At 40.4% G+C, this 22,595-nt stretch overlaps 1 protein-coding gene and 1 pseudogene across 1 annotated transcript; both read left to right on the forward strand.

Moving 5' to 3' along the window:
- Positions 1-3,353: 3,353 nt before the first annotated feature.
- Positions 3,354-5,381, forward strand: LOC114282346 (UDP-glycosyltransferase 83A1). The gene is made up of 2 exons (XM_028224991.2): positions 3,354-3,957; positions 4,460-5,381. The coding sequence occupies exons 1-2, from the start codon at positions 3,471-3,473 to the stop codon at positions 5,347-5,349; spliced, it is 1,377 nt and encodes a 458-aa protein (XP_028080792.2). The 5' UTR covers positions 3,354-3,470; the 3' UTR covers positions 5,350-5,381.
- Positions 5,382-16,131: 10,750 nt separating this feature from the next.
- LOC114282338 (UDP-glycosyltransferase 83A1-like) lies at positions 16,132-20,870 on the forward strand (annotated as a pseudogene).
- Positions 20,871-22,595: the final 1,725 nt, after the last annotated feature.

A 22,595-nucleotide genomic window follows, 5' to 3' on the forward strand; every position in this document is an offset into this window, starting at 1 on the left:
TCCCTTAGATGACCTTGTCTTACCAGGTCTTCCAGATGTGCCTTTAGGGCTTTGCACCCTTAAGTTAGGTGCCCATCCTCGTTGTGGTAGGCACAGTGTTTCCCCAGACTTCATCCCATGAATTCACCAGGAAGCTTCTCTAGTGCTCTATAATACATCTGATTTTGGATTTTTTCCAAGACTTTGTAGACCGAAATTCGAAATACGGTTGTGACTGCCTGTGTGGCCCTCAGTCTTGTCTCTTGCTTATTGTATCCACTATTACTTCGGCCTCGCTTCAGCGAGCCATTTTTATTCTCTTGTTTCGACGCCTTTGTCCTCGGTGTGTCTTCCTGGGCCCTAGAATACTTTTCTATCCTGGCCATAAGTTCCTCCATACTTTTTGAAAATGTCTTTGCCAGTGATTTTCGAAGCAGGCAATTATCTTTTAGGCCGCTCTTAAAAAACATGACCACCACATTTTGGTTGCATCTTTCTAAGGCTTTCATCCTCGCCAATTCTTAGAGCCATCAAGGCATCCACCCTCAATGGCTGTAGTTTGTTTGTCACAAATTTGGCCATGAACATCTCGGCTAGGCCTTCCTAGCTTTTCATAGTTCTTTTCGGCAACTTGTGAAACCAGTTGGATGCAATTTTCTCAAAGGATAAGGGGAACATTTTGCAGAGCAACGGCTCGTTCCCAGTGTATAGTGCCATTGAGTTCAGGTACAAGTCGACGTGAAAGTTAGGGTCAGACTTCCTGTCGTATATCTGGAATCTCGGCATGTGGAATCTCTTCGGGGCTTCAAACTTGTCCAATTCTACCGAAAACGGCGTTCTGGGTTTGATCGGTGAGGTTACCTCGGCGTCTTGTCACTTCCTCTAAAGGTAATCCCTCAGATCCTCCTTGGTCTGTCCAGGAGCTCGGCTATCAACGGATTTCAGCCTCTTCGGTGCGCTACTCCCGGTGTTGTTATGAGTCCTTTTGGACCTCTCTCCATTAGTTGTGTCGAAACAAAATTCCTTCCCTTGAACATGCCGATGTTCGTTGGGGTCAACTTCCTTAGCACGATGCGTCCTCCGAGAATCTCCCCTTATTGACTCTCCTCGTCCAACCTCCCTTGAAGGCCAGTGAGAGTGTTCCTTTGTCCTGGTGTGTTGGGGGGACTGTAGGGATTGTTTTCTACCCCCTTTCTGGGCATTGTTCTTGGCCGCTGGAATCGGCATATCTTGTAACGGAAACGGTGGTTGCATGACGTTGTTCTGCATCATGAAATTGACGATCGATTGCAGGTCTGCCAATTTGTTCGTCATTCCCTTCATCTTTCCATACCTGGATGTCGTCCTCGTTATAATACCCGCCTCGGTCTGACTTCTTTGGTACGTCGCCCTCCTTGCCAACGTCTTTCTCTCTGGGATTCTGATCCTGAGTTTCTTCGTTGTAGTTACCCTCTTCCACGTTAGGGTTAATGTGCTTACCACTCCCAGTAGGGATGTCGTCCCCAACCTTTTCTTTCTGTCTGTCGTTGGCCATCTATTCTCCTTTCTTTCTCACAGACGGCGCCAAATTGTGTGTGTCATTTTCTAACCACACTGCCAAATAGGTACTCAACTGGAGAACACTGGCAGAATAGATTGCGCCCAAACGACCTGTCACAGAAAGAAAAAGACTCTGGCGGTGGTTCGTCCACCCGGGGGCACTCTGACGATCAAGTCAGTTATCTCTCAAAGATAGCAAAAGTGCTTTACTCACTATTCAGAATACCAAAAGCGTTTCTTGGACCCACGAGGGTGTCTTACTTTTATAACCAACACTGTCTTGATTGTTGTAGAAGCCTTGCTTTAATGGACTCTGGCTCAATGCCTATCCAGGGCTCTCAAATAAATAAAGATAAACTCCCTAAGAGTTTTATCTTTATCCAGGCTAAAGTCCTCTTTTATTCTAGAACTCTTGTAACTTATCCGCTCATCTCGGATTCCAGTATCTCCGCAGATAATCTCGACTTAGCCGAGATTGTCTCTGCGTCAAGTCAAGGATACGTGACACCTTGGCTGGCATTTCGGTGCCATCTTAGCCGCGTGTTGCAATCCAAAAAATATGTCCCTACAGTAACCTTCAACCTTCCCACCATAGATTTCTGAGTAACCAAACAAACTGAACTGTCCCACTATTGATATAAGTGGTTCGATTGAGGAATCAAAAGAAACAGTATATCATTGTTTGATTTTGTGATCTTTCGATTAAGTGTAAACCAGATGTTTACACGAGAATTTAAGAAGTTTTATAGACAGCTGAAAAATCAGATGTTTATTTATTTCCGAAAATACCTTTTCCATACAAAAGGAAATGGAAATTTTGAAAAAATGCAATAGCAAAAGGCTTTCACTCTTGAATACATTTCATTTCGAATTTGGATTCTTTGTCGTGTACTCCGTATGGTGCAATCACGCGCGATGTCCAAAAAAATAAAATAAAATAATAAAAAAATTTGAGATTTAAAGTTAAAGTTTAAAATGATGTCATTTTTGACAATTTATATATTAGTCCCCCAATGGCTATTAGCTCCATGCCAAACACAAGGTGACCTGCTATCAATATTTCATCCAAATCTTTTAATCCTCACCTAAGAGTATTATTTCTGATTCAAATTATTATTATTATTATTATTATTATTATTATTGAAATGTCCATGTCAACCTGCATATTGTACAAGATTGAGGATCTTATTTATTTATTAAATGTCCTAATATTGGACCACACTCTCTCCACTCCAAACATTAATAATCAAGACAGCAACAAAATTTATGATAATAATTGAGAACACAACAAGAAGGATTATAATTCATATTCCTTTGTCAACATTTTCTTCTTAGAGTTTTTGCTCTTGATCTTGATCTCCCTTCATCTCTCAAAAAATAACTTTTTTTGTGTTTCTGGGTTGTTTTAAAAAAAAATTTAAAAAAAAATGGTTTTAAAAATACTTTTAAGTTTGCTAAACAATTTTTATGTATTTTTTTGAAAAATTAAAACATTAAACAAAAAAAAAAAACACAACCAAACAGGGATCCATTGATCTTTTTTAATCTCGGCTAGACTAATTGTGCTTGAGATTATTATTTACAATGTCCATATCAACCTGCATAAGATTTGGGACCTTATCTATTAAATATCATATTGAAGCACAATCCTTTAACATTAATAATCAATACAATTACAAAATCTATGATAATAATTGACAACACAACGAGGATAATAATTCACATTCTTAGTTCTTTTTATTTTTGGGCAACATCCAGTGATTTCATCAGAGGACAAAGAAGAAGAGTAGTAGATTCCTCAATTTGAAACTCAAATAAGCCTCAAAAGCTAACAGACAACACAACAACATTAGCTTTGCCACTTCAAACATGCTCAAAAAGCTACAAATAACTCACCTTACACATAAATATTGCCATATTGGTTGAATTTGCAAAGTAGACAAAGAACAAGAATGGGCAACAATCCACATCTTCTGATTCTTCCTTATCCAGCACAAGGCCATGTGATTCCCCTCATGGAGCTTGCTCAAAGCCTAGCCAAACATGGATTCAAAATCACATTTGTGAACACTGAAACTACTCACAAGCGCGTTGTGAATGCACTCGCAGATGATGATGTTTTGGGGGATCATATTCATTTGGTTTCGATTTCTGATGGATTGGAAACATGGGAGAGGAATGTGCCAGGGAAATTGTCTGAGGCGATCATGACTGTCATGCCCAGGAAAGTTGACGAGCTAATACGAGAGATTAATGGGTCGGAAGAAGAGGGTGAAAAGATCAGTTGCATTGTTGCCGATCAGAGCCTCGGTTGGGCCATGGAGGTTGGGAAGAAGGTGGGAATCAAGCGAGCAGCGTTCCTGCCTGCAGCAGCCGCCTTGCTAGTCTTGGGATTTAGCATCCCGAAGCTGATTGATGACGGACTAATTGATCAAGATGGTAAGATCATTTGGAGGTTGTATCTTTTGCCTAGATCCTCTCCTGTCTCCTTATTCTAAGCTATCATGTGGTGGAGATTGGCATTAGGACAAGGGACCAGAGAGATCCGGACAGAGTATTTTCTTATATTGATCCTTTGTCACCAATATTTGAAAAAGTTCAACAATACAAAATTTGATTATAGAATCAAACACAATCCTCTCACATAAGGTGAGTTCACACCATATGAGAATTGCACATTTTTCATCTTAAGAAAAAGAAAAAGAAAAAAATAACATGAAAATGCAGGGGTTATTTATTTTTTATTTTTTTTAACTTTTAAATTTTCACAATAGACTCAACAATCCAAAGAATTCTGATGCAGACATGGTTACTTCATACAAAATTTCAACACAATCATTTATTTACTCACCTAAAAACTCAAAAGTTAAAAAAAAAAAAAAAAAAAAATGAAAATGAAAATGAAAACCACTATGACTGTAGCCTTGATTTTCCACTGCAGGAATCCCAACAGAGAACCAGACGTTTCAGCTATCTCCCTCCATGCCAGTCATGAACTCAACCAACCTCATCTGGACCCGAATGGGCAGCTCAACAATGCAGAAAATCATATTCCAAGTGATGGAAAAAAACAACAAAGCAGTGAAATCAGCAGACTGGCTCATCTGCAACTCCACCCTCAACCTTGAGCCCGGCGCATTCGCCTTGGCTCCACAAATCCTACCCATCGGCCCACTTCTGGCCCGCAATCGCCTCGGGAACTCAGCTGGACACATCTGGCCCGAAGACCCAACCTGCCTAAAGTGGCTCGATCAACAACAACCAAACTCCGTAATCTACGTTGCATTTGGTAGCTTCGCAGTTTTCAACCCAACCCAATTCGAAGAACTGGCGTTGGGGCTCGAATTCACCCTCAGGCCGTTTCTGTGGGTGGTTCGAGCAGAATCTGTTACGAATGGAACCAATTTTAATTACCCAGATGGGTTTTTAGAAAGAGTGGGGACCCGTAAGCGGGTGGTGGGGTGGGCCCCACAGCAGAAGGTGCTGAGTCACCCGTCCGTGGGGTGTTTTGTGAGTCATTGCGGTTGGAACTCTGTCATGGAAGGGGTGAGCAACGGAGTTCCTTTTTTGTGTTGGCCTTACTTTGCGGACCAATTCATTAACCAGAGTTACATTTGTGATGTTTGGAAGGTGGGGTTGGGGTTGGAGAGGGATGAGAGTGGAATTGTGAGAAAAGGAGAAATTAAGAAAAAGGTAGATGAAGTGATTGGAGATGATGGATTTAGAGGAAGAGTTTTCGAGCTTAAGGAATCCACGATGAGAAATGTTGGTGAAGGAGGAAGCTCTTACAAGAATTTCAACACTTTTGTTGAATGGTTGAAGAATTCATAGAAAGTTCGTAACAATGTTGTTATCTGGAAAACTCTTATTTATCCATAATATTTGAAAAGAAAATTATCATCATCATAAATAGTGTGTTTGAGATTTTATTGATGCAGTATGGGATTAATGGATAGAATAAATCTGAATCACACATTTTATATTTTTGTAAAAAATCTAAGTATGTAGAATAATTGTGTTGTATTAATGCTTATTGATCCTCTTCTCTTATTTTTGAATAAAACTTTTTTTTTTTTTTTTATAACGTGAATAAGACTTTGTACCAAACAAAAAATACCAAGAAAGTATATATTCAGAAATTATGTATGGTGTAAATATAAATTAGGTATATTCACTACAAAAAAAAGACGTTTTTTGCGACGGTAAAGAGCCGTCGCAAATGCCCCGGAAGCCGTCGCTAATACTTTTTGCGACGGTAATTTGGCTTTTTGCGACGGTAAGGGGGGGTCGCGACAAAGGGGGTTGTAAAAGAGCTTTAGCGACGGTAAGTACCGTCGCCATTAGTTTCTGCGACGGTAAGGTGTGTTTTTTGCGACGGCACTTTTCCTGTCGCCAATAATGGAAAAAAAATCAGTTTTCGCGATGGGTATGTGGAGACATAGGGTAGATACCTCGACCAAACTTGAGTACTTTAGGCAAGAGTTCTCCATCCCTACCGATGTCCATCTGAGGCTGGCTGGGGATGATGACTCCATCATGCCTACAGAAAACTCCATGCCCTTTCCTATTGTAGCTTTTACTGAGTGCGGACTCCGGCTCCCACTCAACATCCTTTTTCGCGAGATTCTTCACTACTATAAGTTAAACCCCATGCAACTGGCAATCAACTCCTATCGAGTGATCTTTGGTGCCATAGCCTTAGCTAAACAGGAAAACGCTAGGATCACCCTAGCCGATATCCAGTATTGCTATACCATGTGTGCCCTTAATTTGAAAGAAAAAGGCTACATTTATTACCTTAAGCTGAGGTCTACAGAATTCAAAATCGTAGCCGACCTCCCAGACTCCAACAAGGGGGCTGGAGATGACTATCTCATTACCTCGGGAAATTGGGAGTTTGCTCCAGACGAGGACATCCATTTCTACCCTCTTCCCCGATCAGTTTTAGAGGGCAAGGGTAAGAGCCCAGTATTCAGCTTTGCTTGTTTTCTTTCAAAGTCTTCAATACTTTGTCTGTTTCTGACGTCTGTTCTTCTTGCAGCTGTTCGTCAGCCACCGAAAAATTTTCGCCAATCCTTTGTCCCTAGCAAGGACTTGAAGAAACTTCTGGACTTGCCAGTCCATAAAAGGAAAGCGCCTGTGCTTCTCAATTTCATTCCATCATACAAGTCAACTTTGCCCGACGTTCCCAAAAAGAAGAAGAAAAGCCTTTCTCCACCCTCTGCTACAACTCCGTTGACTGCATCTACTTCACGAACAGATCAAGGATCAACATCTGATCCAGCTGATCAACCATCAACTTCGGCTCCATACCTGGTCCCAATATTAGAACGAAAACGTCAGCGACGACTTGTCCTTACTACTGAGATGGGTCGCCCTAAGCCTGTTGCAAAAGATCTTTTGGCCAGTATTCCATCATCTGTTGATGAGCAGCCAACACAAACCCTTCCTCCACCGAAGCCAAAAAGAATAAAAAAGGCTAACCAAAGGCTAAGGTAGCTCAGGTTGAGTCTGAAGACACTCTGCCTATTTCAAAGTTGGCTGAAAGTGATAAATCTCAGCCTTCTGTTGGGAAGAGGCGCTCTGAGTCTCAACCATCAGAATCCCAACAACCAAAAAAGTCGAGGTCTTCTTCTGCAACAACTTCGGGATCAAAAAAGCCCGATGCCCCATGGGCCCCCACAATTACTCTGGAAGACAAGCCTGCCATGGCAAGTGATAGCGCCGATGATATAAACGTCGATGTCGCACTCAGTACCGCCCTGCTTCTTCCAGGCAATCTGAAGCGAAACGCCCAGTATAGTGAGTATGAGAACTACGCTTTAATGCTTTAGCACTTCGTTCAGGTAAATGTCTTCTATGTGGTAACTTTCTTCTTTCCTTCCCTTTATTTCATGCTTTGAATATTCTCTAATACCTCTGTTTTCTTTCAGGCCATCCAGCATGCCCACTCTTTCTCAATGCAGTCTTTTGAGAATCGAGAGAGGCTTGTCGAGATGAAGAGGGAGTTTTCTTCCCTCCAAAAGACTAACAAAGGCTTACAAGCAAAGATGAAAAAATTAGAGGATCAAGCCGAGGCTGCGATCAAAGCTCAGAACAATGTCGAAGAGAAGGCTGAGGCTGCTGAGGCTAACAGAAAAGTAGCTGAATCTCAGAAGAGAGAAGCCGAGGAAAGAATGGTCCAAGCCGAAAAGGAGCTTCAGGAAGCCGTGGCCACCAAGGACGCCGAAATAAAAGAAGCTGATGAAAAGGCGTACACTCAAGGCATGGTCGACGTTACTGAAGCCTATGAACTTCAAGTGAAGCAGGCATGCAACAAGGGTTTCACCCTTGGTTGGATGTCTCTTCTGAAAAAACTCAATGTCCCAGAGGACTCACCGTTGAGGAAAGCCAATGCCATCCCTCTTCCATTCCCTCCAGCTCAACCTTCAAATCAAGACGTGGGTGAATCTAAGTCTGAGGATGGTGACGAGGAAGAGGATGAGGCTTTGGTGAGAAAACCCAAAGATGTCGATGGGGCCAAGTCCCTTCTTCAAAATGAGCAAGTCCTGGACTTGACTCAAGATGAAGAGGGGGATGGGGTCGTCAAGGAAACTACCCCGGAGCAGGCATCCTCCGACGTTCCTATAGCCGACAAAAGCATTGATGAAACCCTTGCCCAGATTGATGCCAAGATCGCGGAGGAGAAGGCGGCCGAGGTAGCTCTTTCAGAACCTTCCGAGGTCCAAACCCAAGTCGTTGTTGATGTTGATGAAGCTTAATTTTCATATTTTTCCTGTTTTGTCTTTTGTACTGTTTTGTTTCCTTAGACAATGTAAGCTTTTTCATATGGCCGATGTTCCCCTGTTTCAACTGAATGCTTAACGCAACTTTCCTTCAGTGAATGCTTGTATCTTTGTCTTCTTCTAACTGCTCTTGCATGATTATATACTTAGAATATTTTGCATGTCTTATGTACTCTTCCTTCTTTATGCAATCTTCTCGGGGTGACACACCTCGGTTATGCCACCTGACGATTTACTTCGGCAAGTACTTGTCCTATAAATTGTTTATAAATTTCAATAAGGGTAAACATATACTAGTTTAATCTTAACTTTGTAAACTTTTCTTAAGTTATAACAAGTGCCAAACAGTGATCTACTTGTAAATTGCTACAAATTTTCACAAGTGTTAAATAATATATGTCGGCTTAACTTCATCTTGTAAATTGCTACAAATTTCAACAACTGTTAAGCATTACTCTGGTTTAACTTCAACTTGTAAATTGCCACAAATTTCAATAAGTGAAGATAAACATTTATCTCGGCTTAACTTCACCTTGTAAATTGCTACAAATTTCAACAAGTGAAGATAAACAATTATCTTGGCTTAACTTCAACTTGTAAATTGCTACAAATTTCAACAAGCGTTAAGCATTACTTCGGTTTAACTTCAACTTGTAAATTGCTACAAATTTCAACAAGTGAAGATAAACAATTATCTCGGCTTAACTTCAACTTGTAAATTGCTACAAATTTCAACAAGTGAAGATAAACAATTATCTTGGCTTAACTTCAACTTGTAAATTGCTACAAATTTCAACAAGCGTTAAGCATTACTTCGGTTTAACTTCAACTTATAAATTGCTACAAATTTCAACAAGTGAAGATAAACAATTATCTTGGCTTAACTTCAACTTGTAAATTGCTACAAATTTCAACAAGTGTTAAGCATTACTTTGGTTTAACTTCAACTTGTAAATTGCTACAAATTTCAACAAGTGAAGATAAACAATTATCTCGGCTTAACTTCAACTTGTAAATTGCTACAAATTTCAACAAGCGTTAAGCATCTCTCTACCCCCAATGCGGACCTGAGTTCCACTTGGGTTCTCATTATTCAGAAACAACATTATGCATCTTTTATCAATTCACAAGTCTTTGGAGAACTCTGCTAAAATTTTATTGATGGCGTCGGTAAAAAATAACAAGGAACATCTAATGATAGAAAAATTTTAAATTACAAGTGTTCCAGGGTCTTGGCAATGCTTTACCCTCATTATCTTTAAGCCGGTATGCTCCATTGCCCAATATCGAAGTGATTCTGTAGGGTCCTTCCCAGTTTGGGCCAAGCTTGCCCTCTCTGGGGTCCTTCTTGTTGCCAACAACTTTTCTCAAGACTAGGTCGCCGACCTGAAAATTCCTTGGATTGACCTTCTTATTGTAAGCTCTAGCAAGCTGCTGCTGGTACGCTACGAGCTGAATTGCCGCTTTCTCCCTTCTTTTTTCTAAGAGATCCAGATCTCGGGCTAGAAGTATGTCATTAGTCCCACTCTCTACTCCCTAGGTTCTGATCCCTGGGATGCCGATCTCTAGTGGGATGACTGCTTCTGTGCCGTAGGCCATGGCAAAGGGGGTTTCCCCTGTTGATCTTCTCGGCGTAGTCTGATATGCCCAGAGTACATTGGGAACTCGTCTACCCACTTTCCTTTTGCTGCCTGCAGTCTCTTCTTTATCCCATCCAAAATTACTTTGTTGGATGCTTCTGCTTACCCATTGCTTTGGGGAAAACTTGGTGTTGAAAAGTAATTCTTTATCTTGAATTTCGCACAGAAGTTCTTGATAAGTTTGCTGTCAAACTGTGTTCTGTTGTCGCCAACTATTGCTCTTAGAATGCCAAATCTGGTGATGATGTTTCTCCATATGAAGTTCTTGATGTCCACATCTCGGATTTTGGCAAGAGGTTCTGCTTCTATCCACTTTGTGAAGTAATTTGTTGTTACCAGCAAGTACTTCCTTTGCCCAGTTGCTTAGGGCAACTGCCCAACGAGATCCATGCCCCATTGGGCAAATGGCCATGGACTGGATACAGGGTTCAGGTCAGCAGCTGGATGGTGTATCAAAGGTGCAAACCTTTGGCATTGTTCACACTTCTTCACGTAGGCTCCTGCATCTTTTTGCATCTAAGGCCACCAATACCCCTGGGTAATGGCCCTGTGAGCTAGTGATCTGCCCCCAGTGTGGCTTCCACAAATTCCTTCATGAATTTCATATAGAAAATCTTCAACCTGCAAAGGGTGTACGCACCTTAAAAGGGGACCAGTGAAGGACCTTCTGTAGAGATGTCCGTCTGCTATCAGATTGAATCTTGCCGACTTTAATCTGACCTTGTGTGCTTCCTTATGGTCTTCTGGGAGCTTTTCCTCTTTTAGGAATGCAACAATTGCATCCATCCAGCTTGGTCCCAAGTCCACACACATTGCTTCTTATTCTGTGATCGGTTGTTCTATGCTTAGGCTTTACAGATAGTCAATCATTATTGTCCTTGTTTTTCCAATTTGTATTGAACTTGTGAAGTTGGCCAATGCGTCGGCGTGGCTGTTATCATCTCGGCTAACTTGCAGAAGTTGGCAGTTGCGAAACAAGGCTGCCAGCCTGATGACTTCCTTTGCGTATGCCGACATCCTCTCATCTCGGGTTGCAAACTCTCCTGTTGTTTGATTTACTATAAGTTGTGAATCACAAAAAATTATTACCTCATCTGCTTCTACTACCACTGCCAGCTTTAGTCCTGCAATCAATGCTTCGTATTCTGCCTCATTGTTTGAGGCCTTGAACCCTAATCGAATAGACTGTTCCAATATCTCCCCATCAGGAGATATTAACACTACTCCTGCCCCCGCTCCTTGCCAGTTTGAGCTCCCATCAACAAGCAGGCGAAAGGAGTCGCCGATGTAAATGCTGCAGGGTCTGAGTTTTTCCTTTCCTTGTTCTTTTGCCTTTGGCTAGGCTTCTCTTTGTTTGCTTGGGCATCATTCATCTTGGCTCAACGGAGCCCGATGTTCGATGGATTCCGGCGTGAATTCAGCCATGAAGTCGGCCAAAACTTGGCCTTTAATTGTTGTTCTCGGCCTGAACTCCAGGTCGTACTGGCCCAAGGCCATTGCCCATCTTGCTATTCTTCCAGTTAAGTCTCCTTGTTGTAACAAGGACTTCAGTGGGTGCTCTGTTAGCACTATAATCTTGTGTGCTTGAAAGTAATGGTTTAGCATCTTTGAAGCCATTACTAAGGCTAGCATTAATTTTTCTAGTGGTAGGTACCTTGTTTCTGCATCGGCCAAGGTTTTGCTTACATAATAAACAGCTTTTTGCTCCCCCTTTTTCTCTCGGATTAGCACTGCACTTACGGCGTGTTCTGAAACAGCCAAATACAAAAACAGTTCTTCTCCAAGTTCAGGTGTAGAGAGGACTGGAGCTGTGGTCAAATACTTTTTTAGGTCGGCCAAAGCGGCCTCACATTCCTCAGTCCATAGGAAGTCCGTAACCTTTTTCACCAGGTTGAAGAAAGGTTTACATTTGTCTGAGCTTCTGCTGATGAATCTGTTTAGGGCTGCGGCCCATCCAGTTAGCATCTGCACCTGTTTTGTCGATGTCGGGCTCTTCAACTCTAAGATGGCCTTGATTTGATCTGGGCTGGACTCAATGCCCTTTCTTGTTACCAGGTACCCCAGAAACTTACCTGATCTAACTCCAAACACGCACTTCGATACGTTGAGTCGGAGCCGGTATGTTTTGAATATATCAAAGACCTCTTTTAGGTCGGCAAGATGACCCTGAGGTTCCTTGGTCTTCACAACCATGTCATCGATGTAGACCTCTACTGTTCGGCCAATCAGGTGTTTGAACATTTTGGTTACCAGCTTTTGGTAAGTTGCTTCTGCGTTTTTCAATCCGAAAGGCATTACTCTGTAATAGTACAGGCCATTTGGGGTGATGAATGCAATTTTTTTTCGTCTGGAGGGTACATAGTGATCTGGTGGTACCCCCTGTAGGCGTCTAGAAAGCTCATTCTTCCATGCCCTGAAGTGGCATCTACTAGCTGGTCAATTTTGGGCAAGGAAAAGCTATTTTTGGGACAGGCTTTGTTGAGGCTGGTAAAGTCTACACAGACCCTCCATTTATCGTTTTTCTTCTTTACCACCACTGTATTGGATAGCCATGTTGGGTAGTGTACTTCTCTAATGGCCTTGGCCTCCAGAAGTCTGTCTACTTCTTCTTCTACTGCTTCGACGTGTACTAGTGTCGGTCTTCTGGCTTGTTGAATTACGGGTTTGGCTGACCTGTCAACATTCAGTTTGTGGCAAGTGACCTCGGGGTCAATGCCAGGCATTTCGTAAGGTGTCCAAGCGAACACTTCAATATTTGCTCTCAAAAAAGTTTCCAACTCTTTTTTCTTTTCTTTGGCTAAGCCCGAGCCGAGAAGAAAGAAGCGCTCTTCATCCCCATCCTGGACGAGGATTTTCTTTAGTGCCTCTTCGCTCTTCTCGGCTGGTTCTTTGCCGATGTCTTCTAGGACTTCCACGTCCTCATCTTCAATTTCTGCCTTCTCTGGCTCTCGCACGCTGCAGGTAGATTTCATTGCTGCCATGGAGCAATTCTTCGCCTATAGCTGATCGCCTCTAACTTCCTCTATCCCATGCTCTGTTGGGAATCACAATAGTTGATGCAATGCTGAGGGAATTGCCCCCATTGCATGCAACCATGGCCTTCTCAAGATGATGTTGTATGGTGAGGGCATGTCGATTATCATAAATTCTGTCTTGATCTTCTTAGTGTCGGCTTGTACTTCCAAGCTTGTTACGCCCAGTGGCCACGTCGGCGTCCCATTGAAGTCGACCATCGGGCCATTGGATTGCTCCAAGTCATCAGGATGAAGGCCCAGCTCTTTGTAACATCTAACATACATGATGTCGCAAGAGCTACCTTGATCAATCAGGATGTGTTTTACTTGGCGCTCCCCAACCTGGAGGGATACTACCAAGGCATCATTATGTGGATATTGGACCATCTCTAGGTCGGCTTTAGTAAAGGCTATCGTCGGTCCCTGGCATTCTTCAGGCCGAGGTCTTTTATGTCTGACCTGGTTTATGTGTTGTAGGTGTTTTACCTCCTGGGTCTCCCCTCGTATGTCGTTTTCGTTCACTTTTGAGTGAATTACATTAACCACCCGTGGTCCTCCTGCCTGTGATTGCTGTGCTGGGGGAGGCAGAGCTGCTGGTGCTTGAGGCAATCTTGCATGTTCTTCCCTTGTCCTAGCTTCATCGACAAGGTCCCTCAGATGGCCTTGCCTCACCAAGTCTTCTAGGTGTGCTTTTAGGGCTCTGCAACCCTGAGTTGGGTGTCATTCTTCATTGTGGTAAGCACAACGCCTACCGACGTTTCTTCCCATAAATTCCCCTGGTGTTCTTGTCGGTCCTCTGAAATAGGGTTGGTTTCGTATTTGATCCAGGACTTTGTGGATCGGGACTCGGAATACAATCGTCACTACCTGTTTAGCCCTCAATTCCGTTTCTTGTTTGATCGGTCCATTGTTACCTCGGCTTCACTTCGGCGGGCCGTTTCCTTTCTCCTGCTTTGTCTCTTTGTTTCCCGATGTATCCTCCTCGGCTCTGGCGTACTTCTCGATTCTCGCCATGAGTTCTTCCATGCTTTTTGGCAATGTTTTTGCCAAAGACTTCCGTAGTGGGCAGTCATCTTTCAGGCCGTTCTTGAAAGACACGACCGCCACCTCTTGGTTGCATTCAGGTATTCGATTGAACACCTCGTAGTATCTTTTTGCGTAGGCCCTAAGGCCTTCATCTTTGGTGATTTTTAAAGCCATCAATGCGTCGACCCTCAAGGGCTATAGTTTGTTCGTTACAAACCTAGCCACAAACATTTCGGTCAGGCCTTCCCAAGTCTTTACGCTTCCCTTCGGTAGTTTATGGAACCAATCTGCTGCAATCTCCCCAAAGGATGAGGGGAATACTTTGCAGAGCAACGGCTCGTTCCCACTATATAACACCGTGGAATTCAGATATAGTCCAACATGAAAGTTGGGATTTGACTTACCATCATATATTTGGAACCTCGGCATACTAAATCTCTTTGGTGCTTCAAATTTGTCCAGTTCCACCGAGAATGGTGTCTTCGGCTTAACCAGGGAAGTTACCTCGGCTTCAGCACTCTGTTGCTTCCTCTTGAGGTAATCTCTCAAGTCTTCTTTACTCCTTCCTGGAGCTCGGCTATCTTTGGACTTCAATCTTTTCGACATACTACTTTCGGCCTCGTGGTGAGCCCGTTTTGATCCTTCTCCATGGGTTGTGTCAAAGCAGAGCGCCTGCCCTTGAACATGCCGATGCTCTCTGGGCTCTGGGTCCTTCGTGTGATACGTCCTTCGGGACTCCTCTCGTCTTGGCTCCTCTCGTTCAATTTCCCTGGAAGGTCGGTGAGAGTGCCTACCGCTCCTGGTGTGCTGAGGGCCTTCGGGGATTGTTTTCCTTCCTCCCTTCTGGGTATTAGTTGCTGGAATCGGCGTGTCGTGCAGTGGGTATGGTGGCTGCATGACATTGTTTTGCATCATGAAGTTGACGACCGACTGCAGCTCTGCCAACTTGTTTGCCAATTCTTTTACTTCTTCATCCCTCCGCAGGCACCTATCCCTCCATACCTGGAGGTTATCTTCGTTATAGTACTTGCTTTGGTCTGTCTTCTTCGAAGTGTCGCCCTCCTGGCCGACGTCGTTCTCTCCGTTGCCCTGGTCACGGGTTTCTGCATTGTGGTTGTCTCCTTCAATATCAAGGTCGATTGGTCTGCCACTCCCAGGAGGAGCGTCGTCTCCAATCTTTTCCTTCTGTCTGTTACTGGCCATCTATTCTTCTAATTTCCCACAGACGGCGCCAAATTGTGTGAGTAATTTTCTGACCACACTGCCCGTTTAATAATCAGTTAGAGAGCACTGGCAGAATAGATGGCTCCAGTTAACCTGTAACAGAAAGAAAAGGCTCCGGCGGTGGCTCTTCAACTCGGGGGCACTCCGACGATCAAGTCAGTATATCTCTCAAAGATAAATCAAGTGCTAAACTTACAAGCTTGAGTATCAAAAGCATAAATTACGTACCTTAGACCCACGGGGGTGCCTCTCTTTTATAGTTTACTTAATCCTAGTCCCACTAGAAGCCTCACTTCTATAGACTCCAATTCAGTACTTACTTGGGATTCCTCAAGAGATAAAGATAAACTCTCTAAGAGCTTTATCCTTATCTTGGCTAAATCTCCTCTTTATTCTAAGACTCTTGTTCCTTATCTTTTATCCTCTTGTCTCGGATTCCGATATCTTCGGAGATAACCTCGACCTTACCGAGATCACCTCGGCGTCACGACCAGGACACGTGGCACCTCGGCTGACACGTCAGCGTCACCCTGCCACGTGCTCGTATTCAGAAAATATATCCCCACAGAAATATAGCAAAAATTACACCAAAAAAAGATTCTCACCTTTTGGTAAAGATTTTCCACACCTTTCACTGAATGATAGTTTTCCCCTTTTTTGTAGTTAACGCCCACTGGCGCACAATTTTAATACCTTCATTCAAGAACGGAAAACTCTAATCATACATAAAATTCATACAAAACACTATATAAAAATGACGAGACAATATTGTTCTTATAAATAAATTATGTAAAATTTTTTGTTTGTATATTGTTTCTCAAATTTTAATGGCTCCATGATCGAGGCACGGACTCCGTCAAGCCTTAATGGCTACTTATAACAGCAGTACCTCTAAACATTTGAGTGGGCAAAGAACAAGTTTGAAGATGGGCATGAAACCACATATTCTAGCCATACCTTATCCAGCACAAGGCCATGTAATTCCCTTGCTAGAGCTCATGCAATGGCTATCCAAACAAGGTTTCAAAGTTACCTTTGTGAACACAGAGTTCAATCACACAAGGGTCCTTAATTCACTCTCAAACAAACAGACTAGTACTTGTAGTACTAGTTCTGTAGTAGTGGATGATGATAATGTACATCTGGTTTAATCCCGGATGGGTTGGAACCATGGGAAGACAGGAATGATTTTAAGAAATTGATAGAAGCAATCTCTCTAGTCATGCCTGGGAAGCTTGAAGAGCTCATAAAGAAGATTAATAATGGATCGGACGAGGATGAGAAGATCAGTTGTGTTATTGCAGATGAGAACATAGGATGGGCACTGGATGTTGCAGAGAAATGGGAATCAGGCGGGCGGCGTTTTGTCCTGCAGTAGCGGCGGTGCTGGCTTTGGAATTCAGCATTCCAGAGCTGTTGGGTGATGGGATCATTAACAACAATGGTAAGTTCAAATGAGGATCCTCTGTTCCACTAGTTTTTGTCCTGTCTCCTTCTCTATCGTAGGTTTTATGGCTCGGACTCTCATCATGTGGTAGAGATAAGGCTTGGGGCAGAATGATAAAGAAGTGTGGGACAAAGGTTCCTATTTGCTGAATTTTTTGCTACTAACGCGAACACATGTTGTAAGATCCTCCGTTCTAATTCTCCCCTTGTCTTTTTGTCTCAAACTCTCCTTTTATGACATGGCAAGTCTGTTAGACTCTAATTATGCAATAGAGAGACGATTTAGATCGACAGAGACCGAGACCAAGGATCTAGTCTCTAGCACATGCACAAATTTAGCAATTACTTACAAATTACCTTTCTAAAAATGAGGCCACGTGGAAATTCAAGAACTTGTTCTACTAATAACTAGATTTTGGAAAAAGAAAATAATTTGCGAAACATAAATTTTATTCAAGAAACTTTATCAAAATATAACGTGGCAGTGACATTTTTTAAATAATATCCATTCTTATTATATCATATATTATTGTCAATTTTTTTATTTTTTTTTATTTTTTATTTTTGGGAAGGAACCCCAATAAAGGATCAGATGATTCAGCTATCACCAACCATGCCTGCAATTCACGCATCAAAGCTTGTATGGGCATGCATAGGGGACTTGGCTACAGACAAAGCTGTTTTCGAAACGGTTTCAAGAAACAAGAAGTCTGTGAAAGTCGCATATTGGCTCATTTGCAATTCAGCTTTCGAGCTCAAGTCTGCAGCATTTTCCTTGTTCCCGTAAGAAATGGTTTTGGAAAAACAGATTTTTCCTCAACTTTGGTCTATTTTTTAGGTGGGACTCATGCCGCGTTGTGATGGTGGGTCTAAGTGGTAATGTATTCTATGCAGTGTTGTGATTCACGTGGTATATTTGGTTACTCAAAACTATTATCGGGTGAATGGGAAATTGAAGCCAAAGTAAGCTCCATGGAAATGGTATTCTTGGCGAAATTTCCATAAAGGTTGAATTAAAGCTTGCTCCACATTGGTTTGGTGGGCAAACTTTTGTGGTTTATAAGGCTTGGGTTTGCAACTTGGGGAGGGCCCCAAGGGATACCCAAGTTTTGTGGAAGGGTGAGATTATGAGCTAAATCCATTGGACCCAAAATAAACACACGCGCGCTGCCATCCGTCCGGTCAGTCGAGCGTAAGTGCGTGGTGTAAGGTTGGGTTGGGCTTGTCCAGTCCAATACTTATTTTTTTGGGGCAAAAAATATTTGAATTTAATTTATTTTTATTTTTTGGTAAAGTAAAATCTGTCCAGTTTTAATTTTAAATTTTGGTTGGAAAAATTCATATTTTGCTTGCACCTCTTCAAACCTTCTGTACAGATTCATACCTGTCCAAACAGGTTCAAGTTCAAACCCATATCTGTTTATATTCAAATCAAACAGGTTCATACCTGTTGAGTTCAAAACCGAACGTATTTTCTATCTGTTCAACACTGTCCGAACAGGTACCATACCTGTTTGATTCAAATTTGAACAGCCACAATTTCTCCTATAAATATAGACCCTCATTTGGATTTTGTATTCAAAAAATTCATTCTTGCCTCTGCTATGACTCTCTACATTTTGCTGTATTAATTTTTCCTATGAGAAAGAGTATAAACGCAAAGTGTGTTCGCTGTGTGAATAGTTTGTAGTGTTGTTACTATTTACTGTTGATCATTTTATCCTGGGAGATAGATGTTCACTATCTAAAAGCACCGTGAAGAGGACGAATCTGTCTTAAGGACACAGCGTTAAACACTGGACTTGATCAAAAATTTGTTCGACAAATAAATAAGATAAGTAATAAATTTACTTTCTGTTTTATTTTTATTTTTTTATCAGATTCTGAATTTGTTTTTGTAACAAAATAAGAATCTATTGTTTTATTTTATTTTTTATATTGTTTTAATTTTTGTGATCAAACAATTTCTCTCATTTCTTTAATTCTTCGAATACAGTGAAGATTGTCCAACAGTTTCTAGACATCCTCCCCATAGGTCCACTTCTCTCAACGAACCGCCATAGAAAATCAGTAGACAGCTTCTAGGAAGAGGACTCAACCTGCTTGTAATGGCTCGATCAACAGTCACTGCATTCAGTCATCTATGTTGCATTTGGGAGCTTCACTGTTTTTGACTATAACCAGTTTCAAGAACTGGCTTTGGGGATTGAACTAACCAATAGAACATTTTTATGGGTTGTGTGGCCTGATCTTAATCATGATCATGGAAAAGATATTAATCATGATCATGCTTTTCCAAATGGGTTCAGAGAGTGTAGGAAATCGGGGACAAATCATAGGTTAGGCACCTCAGCAGCAGGTAAAAATTAAACTACTATTGGTTGACAGTTACAAGATTAATATAGGTTTTAATATTGGTTTCTAACAGGTACCGAGTCACCCATCTGTAACTTGCTTCTTGAGCCACTGTGGATGGAACTTCATCATCGAAGGAGTGAGCAATAGAGTTCCTTTCCTTTGTTGGCCTTACTTTGCTGACCAATTTTTCAACCAGGCCAACATTTGTGATGTTTGGAAGGTTAGATTTGTTGGAAATTTCCTAAAAATTTCAAAACTTTGTTTGTATTTTATTTTATATTATTTTTTATTTGTATTTATTTATTTATATATTTCTTTTAACATCTTATTTGTTTGAATTTTAAATAAATGTTTGGTTTCAAAACAAAGAGTGTGTCTGTTCCCAACAGACATCAAAGAACCTATTTAAATAGGACTCTTACTCAGGAAAAGATATATAATGTTCTCTATTTTCTCCTTACTCAGGAAAAGATATATAACGTTATCTGTTCTCTCTCTCTTTCTCTCTCTCTCTCTCTCTCTCCTCTTTACTGTATTTTTATATTCCCTATTTCTGGGCAATCGATACATTCTTGGCAAATTCTTCCGGTGCAACTGTGCATCGTGTCAGATCTTATAAAGTTTTGGATTGTATCTTAGAGTCATTTGTGATCGTTAAAATCTGCACGGATGGAACACATAACGACTTTTGGACAACGTCTTTGACGTACCTCTCACAATCACATAGGTTATTTTCTGAACCCTTTTTCTTCATCTTCTTCTTATTCTATTATATATATGTATATATAGTTTTCTTGAATTGTCAAAACTTATTTTCAAAATCTATTTTGTTTTAAAATTTTATTCTGTAAAATTGATTTAAAATAATTATTATTCAATTTCCCGAACAATCTAAAGTCATTATATATTTTTTTTATTAAAAAAAGGGAAAGAATTATGACGTAGTAATCAAAACCATTCCCGTTGTTTTGTTGTTTTGTTGTTTTGTTTGATTTCTGAGAAACTGCGTTCAGAAAAAATATGTTTTGACGTATTTGACTTGGATTTTTTTTGGAAAAGCAAATAGTTCACTGATTTGTTGATATTTGTATTTTGGGTGGTATTTTATTATTAATATTATTTTATTAGTTTATCCGGGGTTACATAACTTGTTTGACTTGGGCGTTTATTTATTATTATTATTATTATTTATTTATTTTTGTAAAAAAAGAGAAAAGTTGTGAAGTAAGTTTTTATACGATAAATATGACATTATTTAAAAGTGTGTAGTTTTTTTGAGTTATGGAGCACTTCATACAATTCGTGATATTTGATTAGTATTATTTTGTTTAAATTTGATCTGTATCAAAACCTGTCACTTTTTGTCTATCCTTAAAAAGTTGGTAATTAAATTTACACTTTCAATAACATTAGCATTTGTTTTATTGCTATTATAGATTAAGCTACTTTTTTGCTCTTTTGTTCTTTAAATATTTAACATGACTAATTTAAAAGAAATTGTTCGTGTGAAACCTAAAAAATTTAATGGAGAAAATTTTGAAAGATGGAAAAAACAAACAAAATATTGGTTGACCGTGCTGGATCTTATGTCTGCCATAAAAGATCAGGGTTTTGTTGAATCTTGGTTGTCACCCGAAGACATTGAATTTCATTGCTATAACAGAATCCTTAGTGTTTTGTCTGATGATTTGTATGATGTGTATCAGTCAACTAACTCGACTGCAAAAGAACTGTGGAAAACCTTAGAGGCCAAATATGGAGCTGTAGATGCTCGTATTGATAAGTTTACTATCTCTAATTTTAATGGGTACAAAATGAAAGATGACAAACTTGTAGGAGACAAAATACATGAGTTTTAAGAACTACTTAGAAAGGTAGAAAAGAAAGGGACAACTTTTAGTAAGGAGTTTAAAGTGTCTTGCCTTATCGATAAATTACCTTCATCTTGGAATAACTTTGCTAAGCGTCTTAGGCACAAACAAGGAGATCTGTCATTAACTCACCTAATCAATCCACTTAGGGTTGAAGAAAAGCATAGATCAAATCTAGAAATTGGAAAAAAGAAAACGCCTAAGGTAAATGTGGTAGAGAATGGGAATAAAAATAGTTTCAGCAATAGGAATAACTTTCGACTTAAAGGTAAAATTTTCAAGAACAATCTTAAGTTTAAATCTAGAGGTCAAAATGGCAAACACCACAATAACAACTACCAAGCCAATGCTAATAATTTTAAAGGACAAGGGAGTGGGAAAAGGTTGTGCTATGTATGTGGAAAAACCAATCATTATGCTAAGTGAAAAACCTAAGTGATTCGTGATTCAGACTAGATTAATTGCAACAATATCCAAACAATTAAAACAGACAATCTAAATCATCCAGCACATACAAAAGTAATTTAAATTGTTGCTTCAAAATCAATAAATCAACATAATAGATTTTTACGTGGAAAAACCACAATTGGAGCACCTCTAATTGTGATTAAAAGCCACGAGCTAAATGCCACTAATCAATCCACTATGAAAGAAAGAAAGAATACAAATTTACCAAATAAATTACCCAAACTCTGTTAATTTGTCTTCAACAATCTATATCTCTTTCACCGCAACCTTCATCTTGGAATTGATCAAATTGATATTGAATCCACAACATCCATGTCGAATCAACGACTGCACACAACTTCGAACTCCTTCGAATACTCCACGTTTGAATCTTCGAATTCCACCGAAGAAGAACACTCTTGAAATAGAACACTTAAACAATCAAACTCTTTGATGTATGCTTGTCAAACCATGTGAGTTTTAATATTCAATCAAACATCAAAGAAAACTAACAAAATAGCTGTGATAACCCTGTTCCATATTATGCTAATTGGTCCTTATTATGAATGTGATTATGTGTTTGATATGATTCTGTGTGCCATTTATGTGAAAATATGTGGGTTTGAATTTTTATCTGTTCACCGTAGGAATATCTGTTTGATTATCTACTTTGGAATTTAAATTGAAGATCTTATCGACCACAGAAACCAAAATTGATCGCGCCATTATGATTGGCATAATTTTTAGAGCCTACGGTGAAATTTAATTAAAAATTGATTCGGATCAAATTAATTAGATTAATTAAATGGTGTAGTGCTCAAATTATTTAATATTAATAGGTATAATTGAGGGAAATTGTATAAGTGGGGCACTATGTACTCAAATCTCCTCTTTAGCATTTTATTTGGCTGATTCTAACTCTAGAAAAGAGGGAGGGCCGGCTAGAGAGAGAGAGAGAGGGGGGGAATAATTGGAGTTTGATCATTGAAGCTTGAAAATCTTGAAGATTAAGCTCAAGAATTGGCTAGAACTTGGGTGTTTGAGGCTCCTAGGTGAGTAATCAACCCTTTACTCATGGATTTTAGTTTGTAATTTGTAGATTCCAAGTTGAATGATGATAAAGAACATGCGTTAAGTTGGTTTTGTTGAATTAGAAGCCAATATGTACATGCATGTAAGAAATTGCTTTGAGTTTGCATATTTGTGCTTGAATTACATGACTCATGTTGAATTTTGATTAAAGTCCATGTATTTAATCATCTCTTC

The sequence above is a fragment of the Camellia sinensis genome, chromosome 4 (assembly GCF_055761805.1).
Source record: "Camellia sinensis isolate YWXY chromosome 4, ASM5576180v1, whole genome shotgun sequence".
NCBI lineage: Eukaryota > Viridiplantae > Streptophyta > Magnoliopsida > Ericales > Theaceae > Camellia > Camellia sinensis.